Raw genomic sequence first — 14120 nt, 5'->3', positions numbered from 1 at the left:
AAAGACGAATGTAGTAACACATAAAGAGGAATGGTGTGGTTTGAGAAGTCTCAATACAGAAAAGCAGAGTTTGTTGCCCAATATTATTCTTCCTTAGCTGCAAAGATCCAATCTTAGCCAGCCCTCCACATGCACACAGTACATGATTACTGCAGAGAATGCGTGGTTATATGTCTTGCGCACGGGGGAACAGCAGTCCAGATGAATATTGCTTTCTCAGCTGGAGCTGATCCAGCTAACCTTTTCCTTTCTATGGAAGGTGGTACAATTTATACACAAACAAAAAAAGGGGGTAACATGGCAACCTGAACAAAGGAAGATGAAAATCTCAGCAGATCATTCAGCCTTAGCTTAATATGCTTAGACAGTGCATCAGAACAGCGTCTGCTCTGTTACCCCTCAGATGCATGTGAATAGTACAATAAAACATAGATTTTTACCACATAAACTGCATTTTCAAATGGAGCAGCCCATTTGATACTCAGGAAACCCATGTTCAAGGGGATTTAAAAAAATAAAATTACCAAGCACCAAGGAAAGAGTGAAATATCTACAACAGCGATCAAACAATTTCAGATGGAATACTGTTTTTCATTTGGTAGAAGTAAAATATTCACCAGAAACCCTACAATTAGCTGGAAAATTACAATAATTACAGCAATTTTGCATCCCATCTCCAATCTAATTAATAGATATATGATCTTGTCAACATGTAACAATCAGAATCTGAAACTACCACAAAACTGGACGGGTTTTATGAGCTGAATAGGAGTTGAACAGTAAGAAGGTAATTATTTGAAATCCTGAGAATACCATTTGTATGCCATGCTTCACTTCACAAGTTAAAAAGGAAATACAATGGGGATATTATTTCCATTTTCAAAGTATATTTAAATCAGGTATTTGAAATCGGTTTGCTTTAATGTCAAGCAACACTGTGAGTATGGTTTCAATTACCCATAGGGTACAGCATCCTGAAGAACAAAAACTATTCTACAAAGAATGGAAAGGAATTCTTTTAAGTCGAACACAGAACACTGCATTTGCTTTTCTAGGATATCTGTGCCAAAATATTTCACACATTTTTCTCTGAGAAGAGATGTCATGCAAATATACTGCCACAGTTGGCATCTTCTATCAGTTTTAGCAAACACAACACTGCCTGGTACGTAGGACAACTTATGCAAGTGTATAAAATGGCAACGACAGGTGAAGACTCCAAGAGGCTATATTTTACAGAATCTGTTATAAGAAACAAAAAGCCATCTAGTCTGACACTGATATAATGATGCTATGCAATCCATGCAGTGATGTACACAAGGACTGAGAAGTTACCCTTTGGGGGTTATAGAGTTATCTGTTTGACCAGTGCTGGAAACCTATTGATGTGCACTGGGCTGATTCAGCAGACAACTTCAAGTTGTTGTTGTTCTTGTTGTGTGCATTCAAAGTCATTTCCAAATTGTGGCGACCCTAAAGAGAACTGATCATGGGGGTTTCTCAGCATGATTTTCTTCAGAGGAGGGTTGCCATTGCCTTTCCATGAGGCTGAGAGCCTGTGACTTGCCCAAGACCACTTGTATGTACATTTTGAGTGGGATAAGAGATAGACAGCAACCTTTCCTCCATTCATGTAGGCGCATTACAGACCACTGGATTGCGGCGGTCTGCTGCCGCCACCATTTGCACCGTCCGGGAGCCACAGCCTTTAAACGGCGTGGCTCCCGGACGCTGCCGAGAAGGAGCACGGAAATCGCGCTCCTTCTCAGGCCCCAGAAGAGGCACCGCAAAGCGCAAGGGGCGCATTTGCGGCATCATTTCCAGGGCGACATGTGCAGACGCAACGCGTCCAGCACGTAAAGATGGCGGCACTCACGTGTATAGGGCTCCGCCATCTTTACGCCCCTGTCACGTGCTAGGGGTGAGGCTGGTATGGACGCTAGGTCCTCGGCCAACCCCTAGCACGTGACGGGGGCGTATTAAAGGCCTGTCTATAACGCTCCGTAGTTAGTTTAATAGGAATGGTTTTGTTTGCTGACTAATAACACTCACAAAGGCCAACAGAAGACAAAACTTTTAGAGGCAGAGTTGCTGTTGTTTTAATGGTTTGGCAGACTGAAAATGTGTATCCCCGGTAAAACCTTTGGGACATTAAACCATACAGTGTTTCTGCTCTCACACATTCTTCTCATCTGTCACGCAACGTGTCTGGGGAATGCAAGGGATCTTCTCGTTAGTCTCATTTTGTGCTTTTGTTACCCTCGGGGAATAAGAAACTGTTTGTTTCACTGACACAGATTCAGGATACAATGAAGATGAAGAACTACTGCCCTCAGTGATGTGCTGACAACAACGCCCAGTCTGGCAAGGTTATTAAGCAATAAAATTACATGCTCAAGCCATCCTGTTTGGTTTTAGTCAGCTAAGAGAAATGTAGGCATGAACCAGTGAGACTCTGAAAACCCAAAATGTATGAACCTCCTGGGATATTTTACATAAAAAGGAAAACTTGCAAAGTTTGCTACAAATATCTTAGTATGAAAAAAACAAACCTTGGCAAAAATGTAGAATACAACAAAAAAATGCCATTTTTTGTGACATTCCCTATTTTGTCAAATCCTCATCCTCCATCTCCTCCTGAAATAGAGATGTTATGCATTTTCTTGCCAAATCCATCAAGTATGTAGAGAAAAGCATTGGAACATAGCGTTAATTTATACTACAAGTAATAAAGTGAGATGAATACAGAAAGATGTAAAGATGATGTGCAATACAATGGCATCTCCCTGTTTTTTTGCAACAACTAGTGTTGATTATAATCCTTAGTTTCATCCTGATTTTGACATCTTTTGATCCTGAGAAGATGATGATATGGAATAAAACCCTCTTGGTCTTAAGGTTTTTGGGAAAGGTATGGAAGGGGGAGTACTTTATAATTAAATAAGGCAAGCTGACCAAAAAAAAAACCCAAAACCCTTCAATGACATTCACAGAACAGTATGACCTATTATTTATAATCTAATAATTCATCTTCTTCATCTTCATTTGCTAGGTCAAAACTGGTACTTCGAAAGCTATGACCTGCGGGAACTTAGCTGTAACTTTTTCATGCTTGGCTACCTTAAAATTGGAGATGTGTGTGAGTACACACACACACACACACACACACACACACACACACAAACATTGTGAATGCTGAAAGTAGAACATGAACATTAAAAAAAAAAGAATGGCAAAAGTGTTTTCACTTGCTTGCCTCAAACATTTGCCCTATTTTTAAAATTTTAATCAGTTTCCAATGAAGACAATTAATGAATCATACTCCCAGCCGCACAAGAGGGTAACAGAAGTTGGCAACCTGGTAAATGAAGATGAAATGTGCAGAGGCATGGGGAGTTCTTACTCACTTGTGCGAAGGACCGAAGGCGTGACTTCTATTTCACTTGTTGCTTGGTAAGGCTGGAAAGCTGACGCAGCATTAGTGCCCAGCTCGCTCCCAAAGATCTCAGGACTCTGGGTGCCAGTGGAGCTGGCACTAGTACCATCTCCTCCATGGTGTGGATCTTGCTCATCAAATATAGCCACAAGCTGTGAAAAGGAAATTGATCTCTAGTTAGAAGAGGCATGATAATAACTTTAGTCACTGTAAGAAACACAGGGCATTTTAAAAAAAACAGAACACAAGATAATTTTTTTAAAAATATTGTGTTATTAACAAAATAACATAGTGACATAACCATTTTTAAACAAACAATAAACACACTAGGCATTTCAGATTTCTCAAAAAATAAAATTTTCAATGCTTACATGAAATCTCTGGTTCAAAAGTTTACAGTGTGAGAAATTAACAGTAAATTAATAAATTACTCCCTCCAGTCATCACTACGTTTACTGTTGTTGTCATGGATGATGTTGTGTGCCTTCAAGTCATTTCCAACTTATGGCGTCTCTTAAGATGGACCTATCACAGCGTTGTTGTTGTTTTGAGGGGGGGGTGAGAGTGTGTGCCCAAAGTCACCCAGTGGCTTTTCATGCTTAAGCAGGGACTCAAACTCCAGTCTCCAGAATTCAAGTCCTACGCTTAAACCACTACACCATGCTGGCTGTTCACTACATTAATATCCCACCTTTTTTTCAGACTGGGACTCAAGGCAGCTTACAAAAGATAAAAAATTACAATCAGCCCTCCTTATACATGGATTTTTTTATCCATGGATTCAAGCATACAAAGCTTGAAAATATTCCCCAAAAGTATAAATTCCAAAAAGTAAGCCTTGATTTTCCATTTTATATAAGGGACATCATTTTACTATGCCATTGTATTTCATAGGACTTGAGCATCCATGGATTTTGTTATCCACAAGGGGTCCTGGAACCAAACTCCAGTGGATAACAAGGGCTCACTGTATAATTAAAAACAGATATGGTTCAAAGCATACAAAAGTTGAGAATGTAACAGTGTCAAACTAACCACAGAATTTAAAGTAATATTTTGATGATGATGATGATGATGATGATGATGATACAGCAGCAGCAGCAGCAACAACAGCAGTACAGCACCATAAAGAACTCTTTTGTTATACAACAATCAATTTCAAAGCCCGTGGGCAATCATGATGAAGACCTTCTCCTACATTCCCATCAAATGTAGCTTATGAAAGTAATGGGCTAAAGAGAGGTGCTTTCCCTGAAGCTCTTAAAGTGCTCAGGCAGCTTATATAGGAAGATATGGTCTTTCAGACAGCCTGGACTCAAGCCACATAGCACTTCAACACTCAACTGTTTCACAAACGAGGTGGTGCAAACTCACCACTGTCATTGATGAAATGGAAACCAGGTTAAAAAGAAGCTTAATTCTGGCTGGTTATTTTTAAAATCTGGTACACTTTATGTTAGCTTTTCTAGAAGTGCTATTTCCTAAATTATTTATACCAAGAATCAACTAAATTTCTTAAAAAGCCATTACTTATACTCTCTGCTAGACCACCAGTGCAAGGATTTTGTCAAGGGGTTACATTATGCTAGCAATAAGGAATACCTACAAATGAGACATGTCTTCCAGAAGCCTTAGCCAAATATAGGAAGCACAATGGGAAGTTACAATATTACAAGACCCACACATTCCCTATCTTTGTATCAAGAGAGGCTACCTGGATTTTTGTGATGCTTCTAATCATAATGTACAAGACTTGCCACTTTCAACTCAAACTGTGACAAATCTAAGGTGTGTAGCTAAACAAGACCTGAAATTAGAAATCTTGGCAAAAATGGTCCCCCCAAAACCAGTGCAATTGGTAGAAATAATATTCCTCTTATAATGAAAAATTAGTGACTGACTCCATGCCTTAAACATGTAAAGAATATTACTGTTATCTCATTCTATAATTTGTTACAGCAGTTAATTGTGTCATTCTCCCAGTAGCCACACAAGGAAGGGAGATGGGAGACAGGCACAAGGAAGCTAAAATGTCTTGCCAAAGATGAAACAGGAAGCCTTATAAAAGCAAATAATTGGACCCATTTTTCCCAATTGCCAGGCTATGACTGTGACAGCTGAAATAGCAGTGAATGTAAAAAGGCAATATACAGAGATGTAAAATCTTGAAATTTTTCAAGCCATGGGGGGAATTCCCTCCCCCTTTTCCCTTCAAAAATAACAAAAAAAGGTTTTGAGGAAAAGCTGAAACAGAGGCAATGCTTATAACTGGCAGTAAGCTGACAACTGAACACGACAATCTTACTCAGAAGTGGGGATGCAGATTGTTCACTAATATTCTTGTCCTTGACAAGAAGAAGGGATATCTTCACACCTTGTTGAGATGCTACACAGAAGGAACTAACCTCCACACAGCACTATTTTTGGTCTAAGTGAAGTGGCTGGATTCTATTCTAAAATGCAAGGTAATGCTAAGAAATCGCAATTTTGAACATGATAAATGGGAGGTGCCAGTGCTATGGCAAACCAGGAAGAATAAGGACCACCTTTGGGTGGGTCCTAATAAAAGTATGATGGTGGCTCAAGAGCTCAGAGCTTTCCTACAGGATGAGGAGCTTAAGAACATCAATTAAAGAAATATCTTCAGAGTCCTGTTTTTGCTGTAGCTATGCTGGAACAGAATGTTGACTTAAAAGAAAATACTGTACTTCCATAACTTCAAATACCCAAAGACACCCTACAACATTTAAAAGCTTACAAGTCTACATGTTCTTAAAATTGCTGATTTCAGATAAACATCTTATCAAAATCATTACTACCTCTGAATCTCAGATCCATTTAGGAGTGGGAATTGGCTTTGAATGTACCAATTTAGAACATTCATTTTCCCTTTCAGAATGAGTGAAATGCATCTTATGAGACATGCCTCTCCTCCATTTCAAGATTTGAGGAAAGTAAACAGGAGAAATATTTCTCTGTCTAAACTCCCCCCCCCCCCTCTCCATTTCTGTTCAGGTTTTCTCATCTCAAAACTGGAGGGACTGCCATCCTCTTGCATAAATGCAGTAGTTAGTTTCATATATACCAGTTAACAAGCCTGTGGTGTGGCTTGTATAGAAAGGTAAGACAATGTCCATAAAATGACAAGTGCTACCAAATATCCTACAGCAGTATGCTCAAAAAGCCTGAGCAACATGTGCCTCCAATATTACTTCATTAACCTACTCTCAGGGGATATTATTTCCTCCATTTGTATGAGATCAGGCTTTCTGCAACCAGGCACAATGAAGAGCAGCATTAAAAACATGGGTTCCTGTAACTATTGCTAAATTGATGGGTTCCTGTAACTGCAGTTTAATTCTATGACAATACAAGCTCTTTAAATGTATTCTTGTTACTACATAATAATAGTGCAGAAAAGGTAGATTTTTACCTGCATACTCCTAAAAATGTACCAACAAGTTACTAGAAACAGGGTGCAATTCCTTGTTACTACTGTCACAGTGTAACATACAGGACCAAAACCTGCAGACCAAAGGCTTGTTAATCCTCTTCAAGTGCCATGAACTGATAAGGGATAGAAAGAGATTTTGTTAGGTTTGAGAGTCTTGAAAGTTAGGTTTTTGCATTGGGATGAGAAAATGTGCACCTCATCTCAAATATCTGCACATTAGTGAGGCTTCTCACTATGAGAAAGTATGCACAAAATACTGTCCTTTTTAAAAAAAAATGTGAGCAGTTAATATATGCATAATTGGAATGGCACAATTTAGTCAGTGAGAAAATGTAGTGTAAATGAATGTGCAAGTGAATTAAAAACTGTATTTCAGTGCAGCCAGAAATGATAGGTTCACAAGCATTTATGAAACAAGGGCAGGAAAAGAATGCAGATGAGATTTGGGTAAACCTAACAAAACAGAGACTGAGAAATTAACTTTGGCTTGTTACAGACTGCCAAAATAAAGCTGCTTTGGGTCTCTTTGGAGGTATGCTGTTTAAATGATGCATGCATCCTAAGAATCCGGAAGCTGCACCAAAGCTGCACTCCAGCGCTTAGGAATGGAGTGTGGCTTTGGCGTGACCTCCGGACCCTTAGGACCCATGCATCATTTAAATAGCATACTGTACCTCCAAAGAGACCCGAAGCAGTTTTATTTTGGCAGTCTGTAACAGGCTTGCCTTCTCAAACTGAGGTTTGATTGGATTTGTACTGATAAGATCATGTATATTGGTGGACCACTGGCCTTGATGTTCAGTGCAAATTCTATTCTGTGGGAATCATTGTTGGCACAGCTGTATGCAGGAAGAACTGCTAGCTGAAAACACTCATATTGGATACACAGACTGCAGGTGATGTACACCATTGCTGGCAACATTTTGGTAGTGGAGAATAAATGGTGCGACCCCCAGTTCCAAGCTGAGTCAACATGCAGACATCACTTGTGAAGAGGATTAATGTGATGGATGGAAGGAATGAGAAAAATTGGATAAAGAAAGTAGAGGCCCTCATCCAGCTTTACACAACCTGGTGTCCTCCAGATGGGCTGATCTACAACTCCTTCATTCTTATCCAGGATGTGCTGTAATTTTGTTGAACAATGTTGTAATTCAACACATTTGAATAGCATAAGCTTAGAGACCTATTTGGTCAGATTTCTCTAATAAGCATTTTCTTAGCAGTTATGCTAACAGAGACCAAGAAGTTGCCAGATCCCGCCTCATGTCCCACCCAAAACAAACCAGGATTATGCAAGCCACAACTGACAGTACCAATAGCATACAAGACCTAATGAGTTACCAAGCCTCATACTGAACAGAGTTCAGGAGGCTTTCAGCCATTGAGCTCCAGCCTTGAACCACTAGAAAAGAATTTTCCAATGCCATTACAGGGCACAAGCCAATTTGACCTGAATGAATTTTGTGAAGCCAGAAATACAGTAATCAATTGGGTCCTGGGAATTAGGAAACAACCAGATTTGGATTATTTAAAAGACATTTTTACACCAACGGTCTAATGACATTACACCAAGAATACAGTCAGATGCACTGCAATACATATTTTACCTTACTTTAACAAAGCAATAGATCTGTGTAGTAACAATTATTAAATGTGAATGGGGGTTCATTTCATATACAAATATAGATTAGAAACAGGTAAGGTTCTATCTTAAATTCTTATCTCAGGATCAAATAATAATGCAGCCCGAAAATAAAATAAATCTATTTCAACTTTATTTGGGGGGGGGGGGTCAGCTGGATCAGATTCAGTTTATTGCTAAAAACATTATTTCTGTAATATCTACCCATTTTCTGCCAAACACACCCAGGAAGTTCCCACAACTCACTGGTAGGTCCCAGCCCACCATAAGGGAATCTCTGATGAAGGGGGGTGGATTAACTTGGCAACAATGGAATCCTTGGTACACATTTCCCAGAAAGAGATGCATCTTAAGGTCCAGGCTGATAACATAGTGAGGCCAACTTTATAATCAACAGTGCTCTCCAAGGAGCCCTTACAGTTATGAGCTAATAACTGTAAACAGCAATAAGCAAAGGGTTTGGTTTTATTTAAGTCCTGATACGCTCTTCTGAGCCCCTTGTGTAGATGACTGGATTCAAATGTAATAACTTAATATGTGCACTTAAGCCTAGTCGAAATCAATATCATTTAAGGTTCCTTAACAAAAGCGCTTACTTAAGGAAGGACATAAATGTATAACAGACAGGATACCTCTCATCTCTGATTTATGGAAAATGTAGATTTTAGATAGCAGTTGCACAGATCACAGACTGTTGAGGCATCTCCCAGTTAGGGGGGCATCTCTATGCTTTGGGATGGGGGAGCAGGAGATGGAAAAAAGACTATGTAAGTTAAAGACCCTGCAGAATAGTGATAGGGAACATGTAGCCCTCCAGATGTGGTTTGACAGTACCTCCCATCATTCTTCACCATTGGCTTTAATGGCTAATGGGAGCTGTACTCCATCATGGCAGGCTTATGCCTCCCAGCCCTATAAGTCTACCATGGTTTGCATTGTTAATTTGAAGTAACAAACCATGTCTGCTAAATATTCCACATGTGATAAAAGGATTGAGGCCTTATCAAGTGGTCTGTGGCTTCTCCAGATTTACCCTTGATAAGTTGTTTGTATGTAGCTGGGGCCAATGAGAGCAACTGAGATGTGAAATTACTCAACTTCTTAGCTTTGGCAGACTTCCTTTAAAAAAAGAAGCATAAATAGCTGGCACAGGGCAGAGGAGCTGCATTTGGACTAGAATAACAAATGTAGATTTCAACCCTCTTGTAATTATTACATTGTTGTTAACTGCCTTCATGTCGATCTCGACCCATGTTAATCCTATGGCTGAGATATCTCCAGCGCTCCCCCCCCCCTGTCCTCTACTGCTCTGCCCAGCTCCTGCAAACTCAATATTTGTGGTCTCTTTAATAAAGACCATCCATTCCCCTCTTTCTACTTCCCTCCACCAACGATTCATGCCTTCTCATGATGTGTCCATACAAGAAGCCATATTCAATGAACTTTAACTGTTGATGATGTAGCAATATCTTTTGTTCGCCATCTGTCAACTGCAACTGTTTGCTCTCATTCTGCTAATACATTAATTCTTATCTGAGCAAGTGGATTGTAATCTCATGCTAAACTCAGGCACTTACTCTAAACAATGACTCATAACTCTTTGTTGTTTTCCTCCAACAGTGTTAACACACTTACCCTTTTCAAGCTCAAAGGTTCACAACCGCTCATTTGGCAAATTCCAGTTTTCCATACAACAGCATTTCCTATCGCCCACCCCACAAAAGCCTAATTTTTGTCAAAATATTGGAGAGCTCTAAAGGAGATGTATTTCCCCCCCCCAAAAAAAATCTTCTCATATCAAGTCTGCAACTCTTCTTACAATCTAAAAAGATTTAAAAGCAAAAGATGGGTAGGCAAGCCTTCCTTGGTTTGCAGTACATCTATTATTGTGGATGCCCTCCAGTGTTCTCCCTGCATTTTAACTAACTAGACTAAAACTTGAGGTACTATTCAATGGCTATCAAGAGTTACTTCATTTGAATTGGGTATTATTCACTGGCTATCCATTCACTGAAGATTAGCATTTCCTGTTTGAAGCTCTCTTTTTGATCATTTACATTTCAACTGTTATTGACTAGTTCTGACAGCACAACTTTCACACACACACACACACACACACACACACACACACTTCAATTCCTGTGAAAAGCACCTTGAGAAACTATATTTTTGTATATCCTCCAGAAAAGAAAAAGAAAAGAAGAATTAGGAGTTATTTAAGTTATGAGATACTGTCAGAACATTCTGCTTTCTCTGTAATGTTTTGACACATTTGGGTTACCTAGTGCAAAAGTAGGTTATTAATACTATAAGGCCATAACTGACTCCATAAAACAGGGCAGAATGCTAACAGGAATAAAGGAAGGAGGGTTGTAATAATGAATTTCTTTATTATGTATTTTTAAAAGAAATGGAATGGTGGTTGAGTAGGAGGAATGCGAAAAACTGGTTTTCGTACAAGTGACCTGGACTTGAAAAACCCTAGAGGAGAATCAGTTTTGGCCACACAAGTATCCATACAACCCCCATCCAACATCTGATTGTTTCACTTTTTTTTCTAAATGTGAAGTGTCCAGAAGTTCACTGCTGGTTTTAAAAAGAACAAATAAAAATAAACACAGAAAGACCACCCACATTCCCCACATGCAAGCTAAAGCAAAGCACTGCCCTTTGCTTTAGAAAGTGATTCTCAAAACACTGTACTTCCAAATATTCTGGACAAAGAGTCACAACATCCCTCACCATGAGTCATGCTGGCTATACCTTCAAGGCACTAAAGTCTAAAATATCTGGAGGGCCACTGTTTTAGAGGAGAATCACCACCCTTGGAGGCTTCCAGTGGTTCTCCTTTTGGAGGGGACAGCCAGGGGCAATGAAAAATGGCTTTGGTGGCACCAACATGCAGCACATAGTCCATGAGATTCCCATCCCCACAGTGATACCAAAGCTGCACTCCGGTCCTTAGGACTGGAGCGTGGCTTTCGCATGGCTTCTGGCTTCTTAGGACGCATGCATCATTTAAACAGCATATCTCCAAAGTGACCCGAAGCAGCTTTATTTTGGCCTGTCTGTATGGGTCCTATGTTATGGCAGGCATAAAGCCAACAGTGCACAATCAATCACAGAGGCTTACTCTTGTCACGCGGTAGTGGTATCGCACTTGGCTGCTGGTTTTGGATCACCATGTTGCTGAACTGGTAGCAACATTTGGGAGTGGAATGCAGTGCCAAGGCACTTGTGGAGTTCTGCCAAGTCTAATTTAATTAACTGGTACCCTACAGGCTTAAGCTCCAGATGACATGTGGGTAGCTACAGTAATGTGTGAACCCTAGAAGCAGGATAGGTCTACAGGTGCTTGTAAAACAGAAGTTGAACCAGAAGATTTTCACATGTTGCCAGTTACAATCCTGGTGTGTTGTAGTTCCATACATAACACTGGGCTGACTAATATTGTTTTGAACAAGTGCTTTTCAGAAAACAAGTGACTGTGTCTTTTCTGTGTGACTCCTATAATAAAAACATATTACAGTCAGCACTGATTTAGTCATCTATTTAGTCAATTATGTAAATCTTATTAATTCAGGCAGTTTTCAGAGCACTAGGAATGGCTTTTTGCAAGTCTCATGCCATGGGGTGGCTTAAACTAGCTTTATCTCTGCTGTTTTGTGTTTTTAGGTGAGTGGCTTATTATTATTGTTTTATATTAGTTTTCAGTTCTTATTGAGATAATGCTTATTGCCTCAAGGTCTTTAAAAAGTGAGACAAAGGGATCAGGCAAGGGAACTACTAGGAATTTATGTGTTTCACTGAAAAATCTTTCAATTTAGAAATGCAAAAGAAGAAAACAAAAATCAAGAAAAAAAATAAAATTCTAAGCTATGTTCTTGTACACAAATAGAGTATATAGTTTATGTATACAGCATGCAGTATATTGAAAATATAATCTGTACTATGAAACATATTTTTTTTTGTGTTTCTTTATCCAAAATGCTTGGGACAAAGGTGTTTTGGATTTCAGAATTTTTCAAATTTTGAAATATTTGCATATGCATAATGACATATCTTGGCGATGGAACCCAATTCTAAACATTAAATTCATTTATGTTTCATATACACTTTATACACATAGCCTGAAGATAATTTTATGCATAGTATTGTTTTAATCATTATGAGCATGAAGCAAAGTGTACATAGAACCATCAGAAAGTAAAGGTGTCACTGGCGGGTTACAGACCGCCAAATAGTATGTATACAATACGTACTAGGGTTAGGAAGGGGCGGTGCTTCCGCACCCCCCTAACCCTAGTACTTATTGAATACGTACAAGATGGCGGCACCCTGTTCATACGGGCGCCGCCATCTTTACATACTGGACGCTGAGCATCTGTACGTGTCGCAGCCTTTATGACGTAGCGAGTGCGCCCCTGGCGCCTCGCTACGTCACAAACGAGACTCAAAAAGAAGCTCCATTTTGGAGCTTCTTTTTCAGTCCGCATGGGAGCCGTGCCGTCTGAAGGCTCCGGCTCCCCCGCGGACCTATTGGCGGCGGCGGCAGACCGCCACTATGTCTGCCAACCATGTGGACAATTTGGGATTTTGGAATATTTTGATTTTGGAATTCTGGATAAGTGAGATTCAGCCTGTATAAGAATACATGGCGGGTTACAAACGGCCCTCAAGGGGCCGTTTTCCCGCCGCCGCCATTCGCTGCATAGGGAAGCCCCAGCTGCCAGACCGCGAGGCTTCCCTGCGCAGCAAAAAAGGAGCGGCGAAATGCCGCTCCTTTTTTGAACGCGGAAGTGGCGCCGCGAGGGGTGGAGTGCGCCCTCGCGACGTCACTTCCGCCGCGACACGTCTGGACGCACAGCGTCCAATACGTAAAAATGGTGGCGCCCATGTGGATGGGCACCGCAAAAAAGTACGCGCTCCGCACGTACTGGGAGGAAGGGCCGTCAGGAAGGTAAGAACCTTCCTAACCCTAATACGGCCCTTCCTAACCCTAGTACGCGCAGAGCACGTACTTTATGGCGGTTTGTAACCCGCCCATGTTGAGTATAAAGGCAACATTCTGATAAATGAAGTACGGTAGCACTTACATACTTAGATATATTTACATATTACATAAAGAGCATATCTGAATAAGCACATTTTCACTGTACTGTAATCAGTTTAAGGTAACAATTCTATTGTATTCATTTACAATGGATAGGGAAGAAAGTATATCACTTCAAGTGCTAAGATAGCTATGCTTCTACAGTCCACCACTACAAAAGCAATGTCCAAGTACACCTCAGCAAAGCCTCTACAAATGAAGTTCTTTTTTACAAATGTTGTTTTATATGCATTCAACTCTCTTTTAGATAATCATGCTTTGGCTAGTTGTTGTTGTTTTTTAACAGCTTTGGAATTGGGAAGATGGTGAAGAAGATCTGGAGAAAGAGCAAATTAAGCAATAAAAAAAAAGTTTGATCAGAGTTCCACTCTAGATGATCCTACTGTAGCTGTGTGTGTTCACCTACAACAGCCATGGTTCACAATTGCCTTAGGAATTCCTTCCTGAGCATGTATGAAGAGTAAGGGGGGAA

The 14120-nt window shown here is 40.1% G+C and overlaps 1 protein-coding gene across 1 annotated transcript in view; it reads right to left on the bottom strand.

The window, feature by feature from the left end:
- Positions 1-14120, bottom strand: part of PARD3 (par-3 family cell polarity regulator) — a 697528-nt gene that overhangs the window by 405990 nt on the left and 277418 nt on the right. Inside the window, 1 exon segment of the mRNA XM_042472372.1 lies at positions 3408-3588. Within this exon segment, the coding sequence (XP_042328306.1) occupies positions 3408-3588 (181 nt within the window).

This window comes from Sceloporus undulatus, chromosome 6 (assembly GCF_019175285.1).
Source record: "Sceloporus undulatus isolate JIND9_A2432 ecotype Alabama chromosome 6, SceUnd_v1.1, whole genome shotgun sequence".
NCBI lineage: Eukaryota > Metazoa > Chordata > Lepidosauria > Squamata > Phrynosomatidae > Sceloporus > Sceloporus undulatus.
The sequence above is the reverse complement of the archived record's forward strand: the minus strand, read 5'-3'. Positions and strand labels throughout refer to the sequence as shown.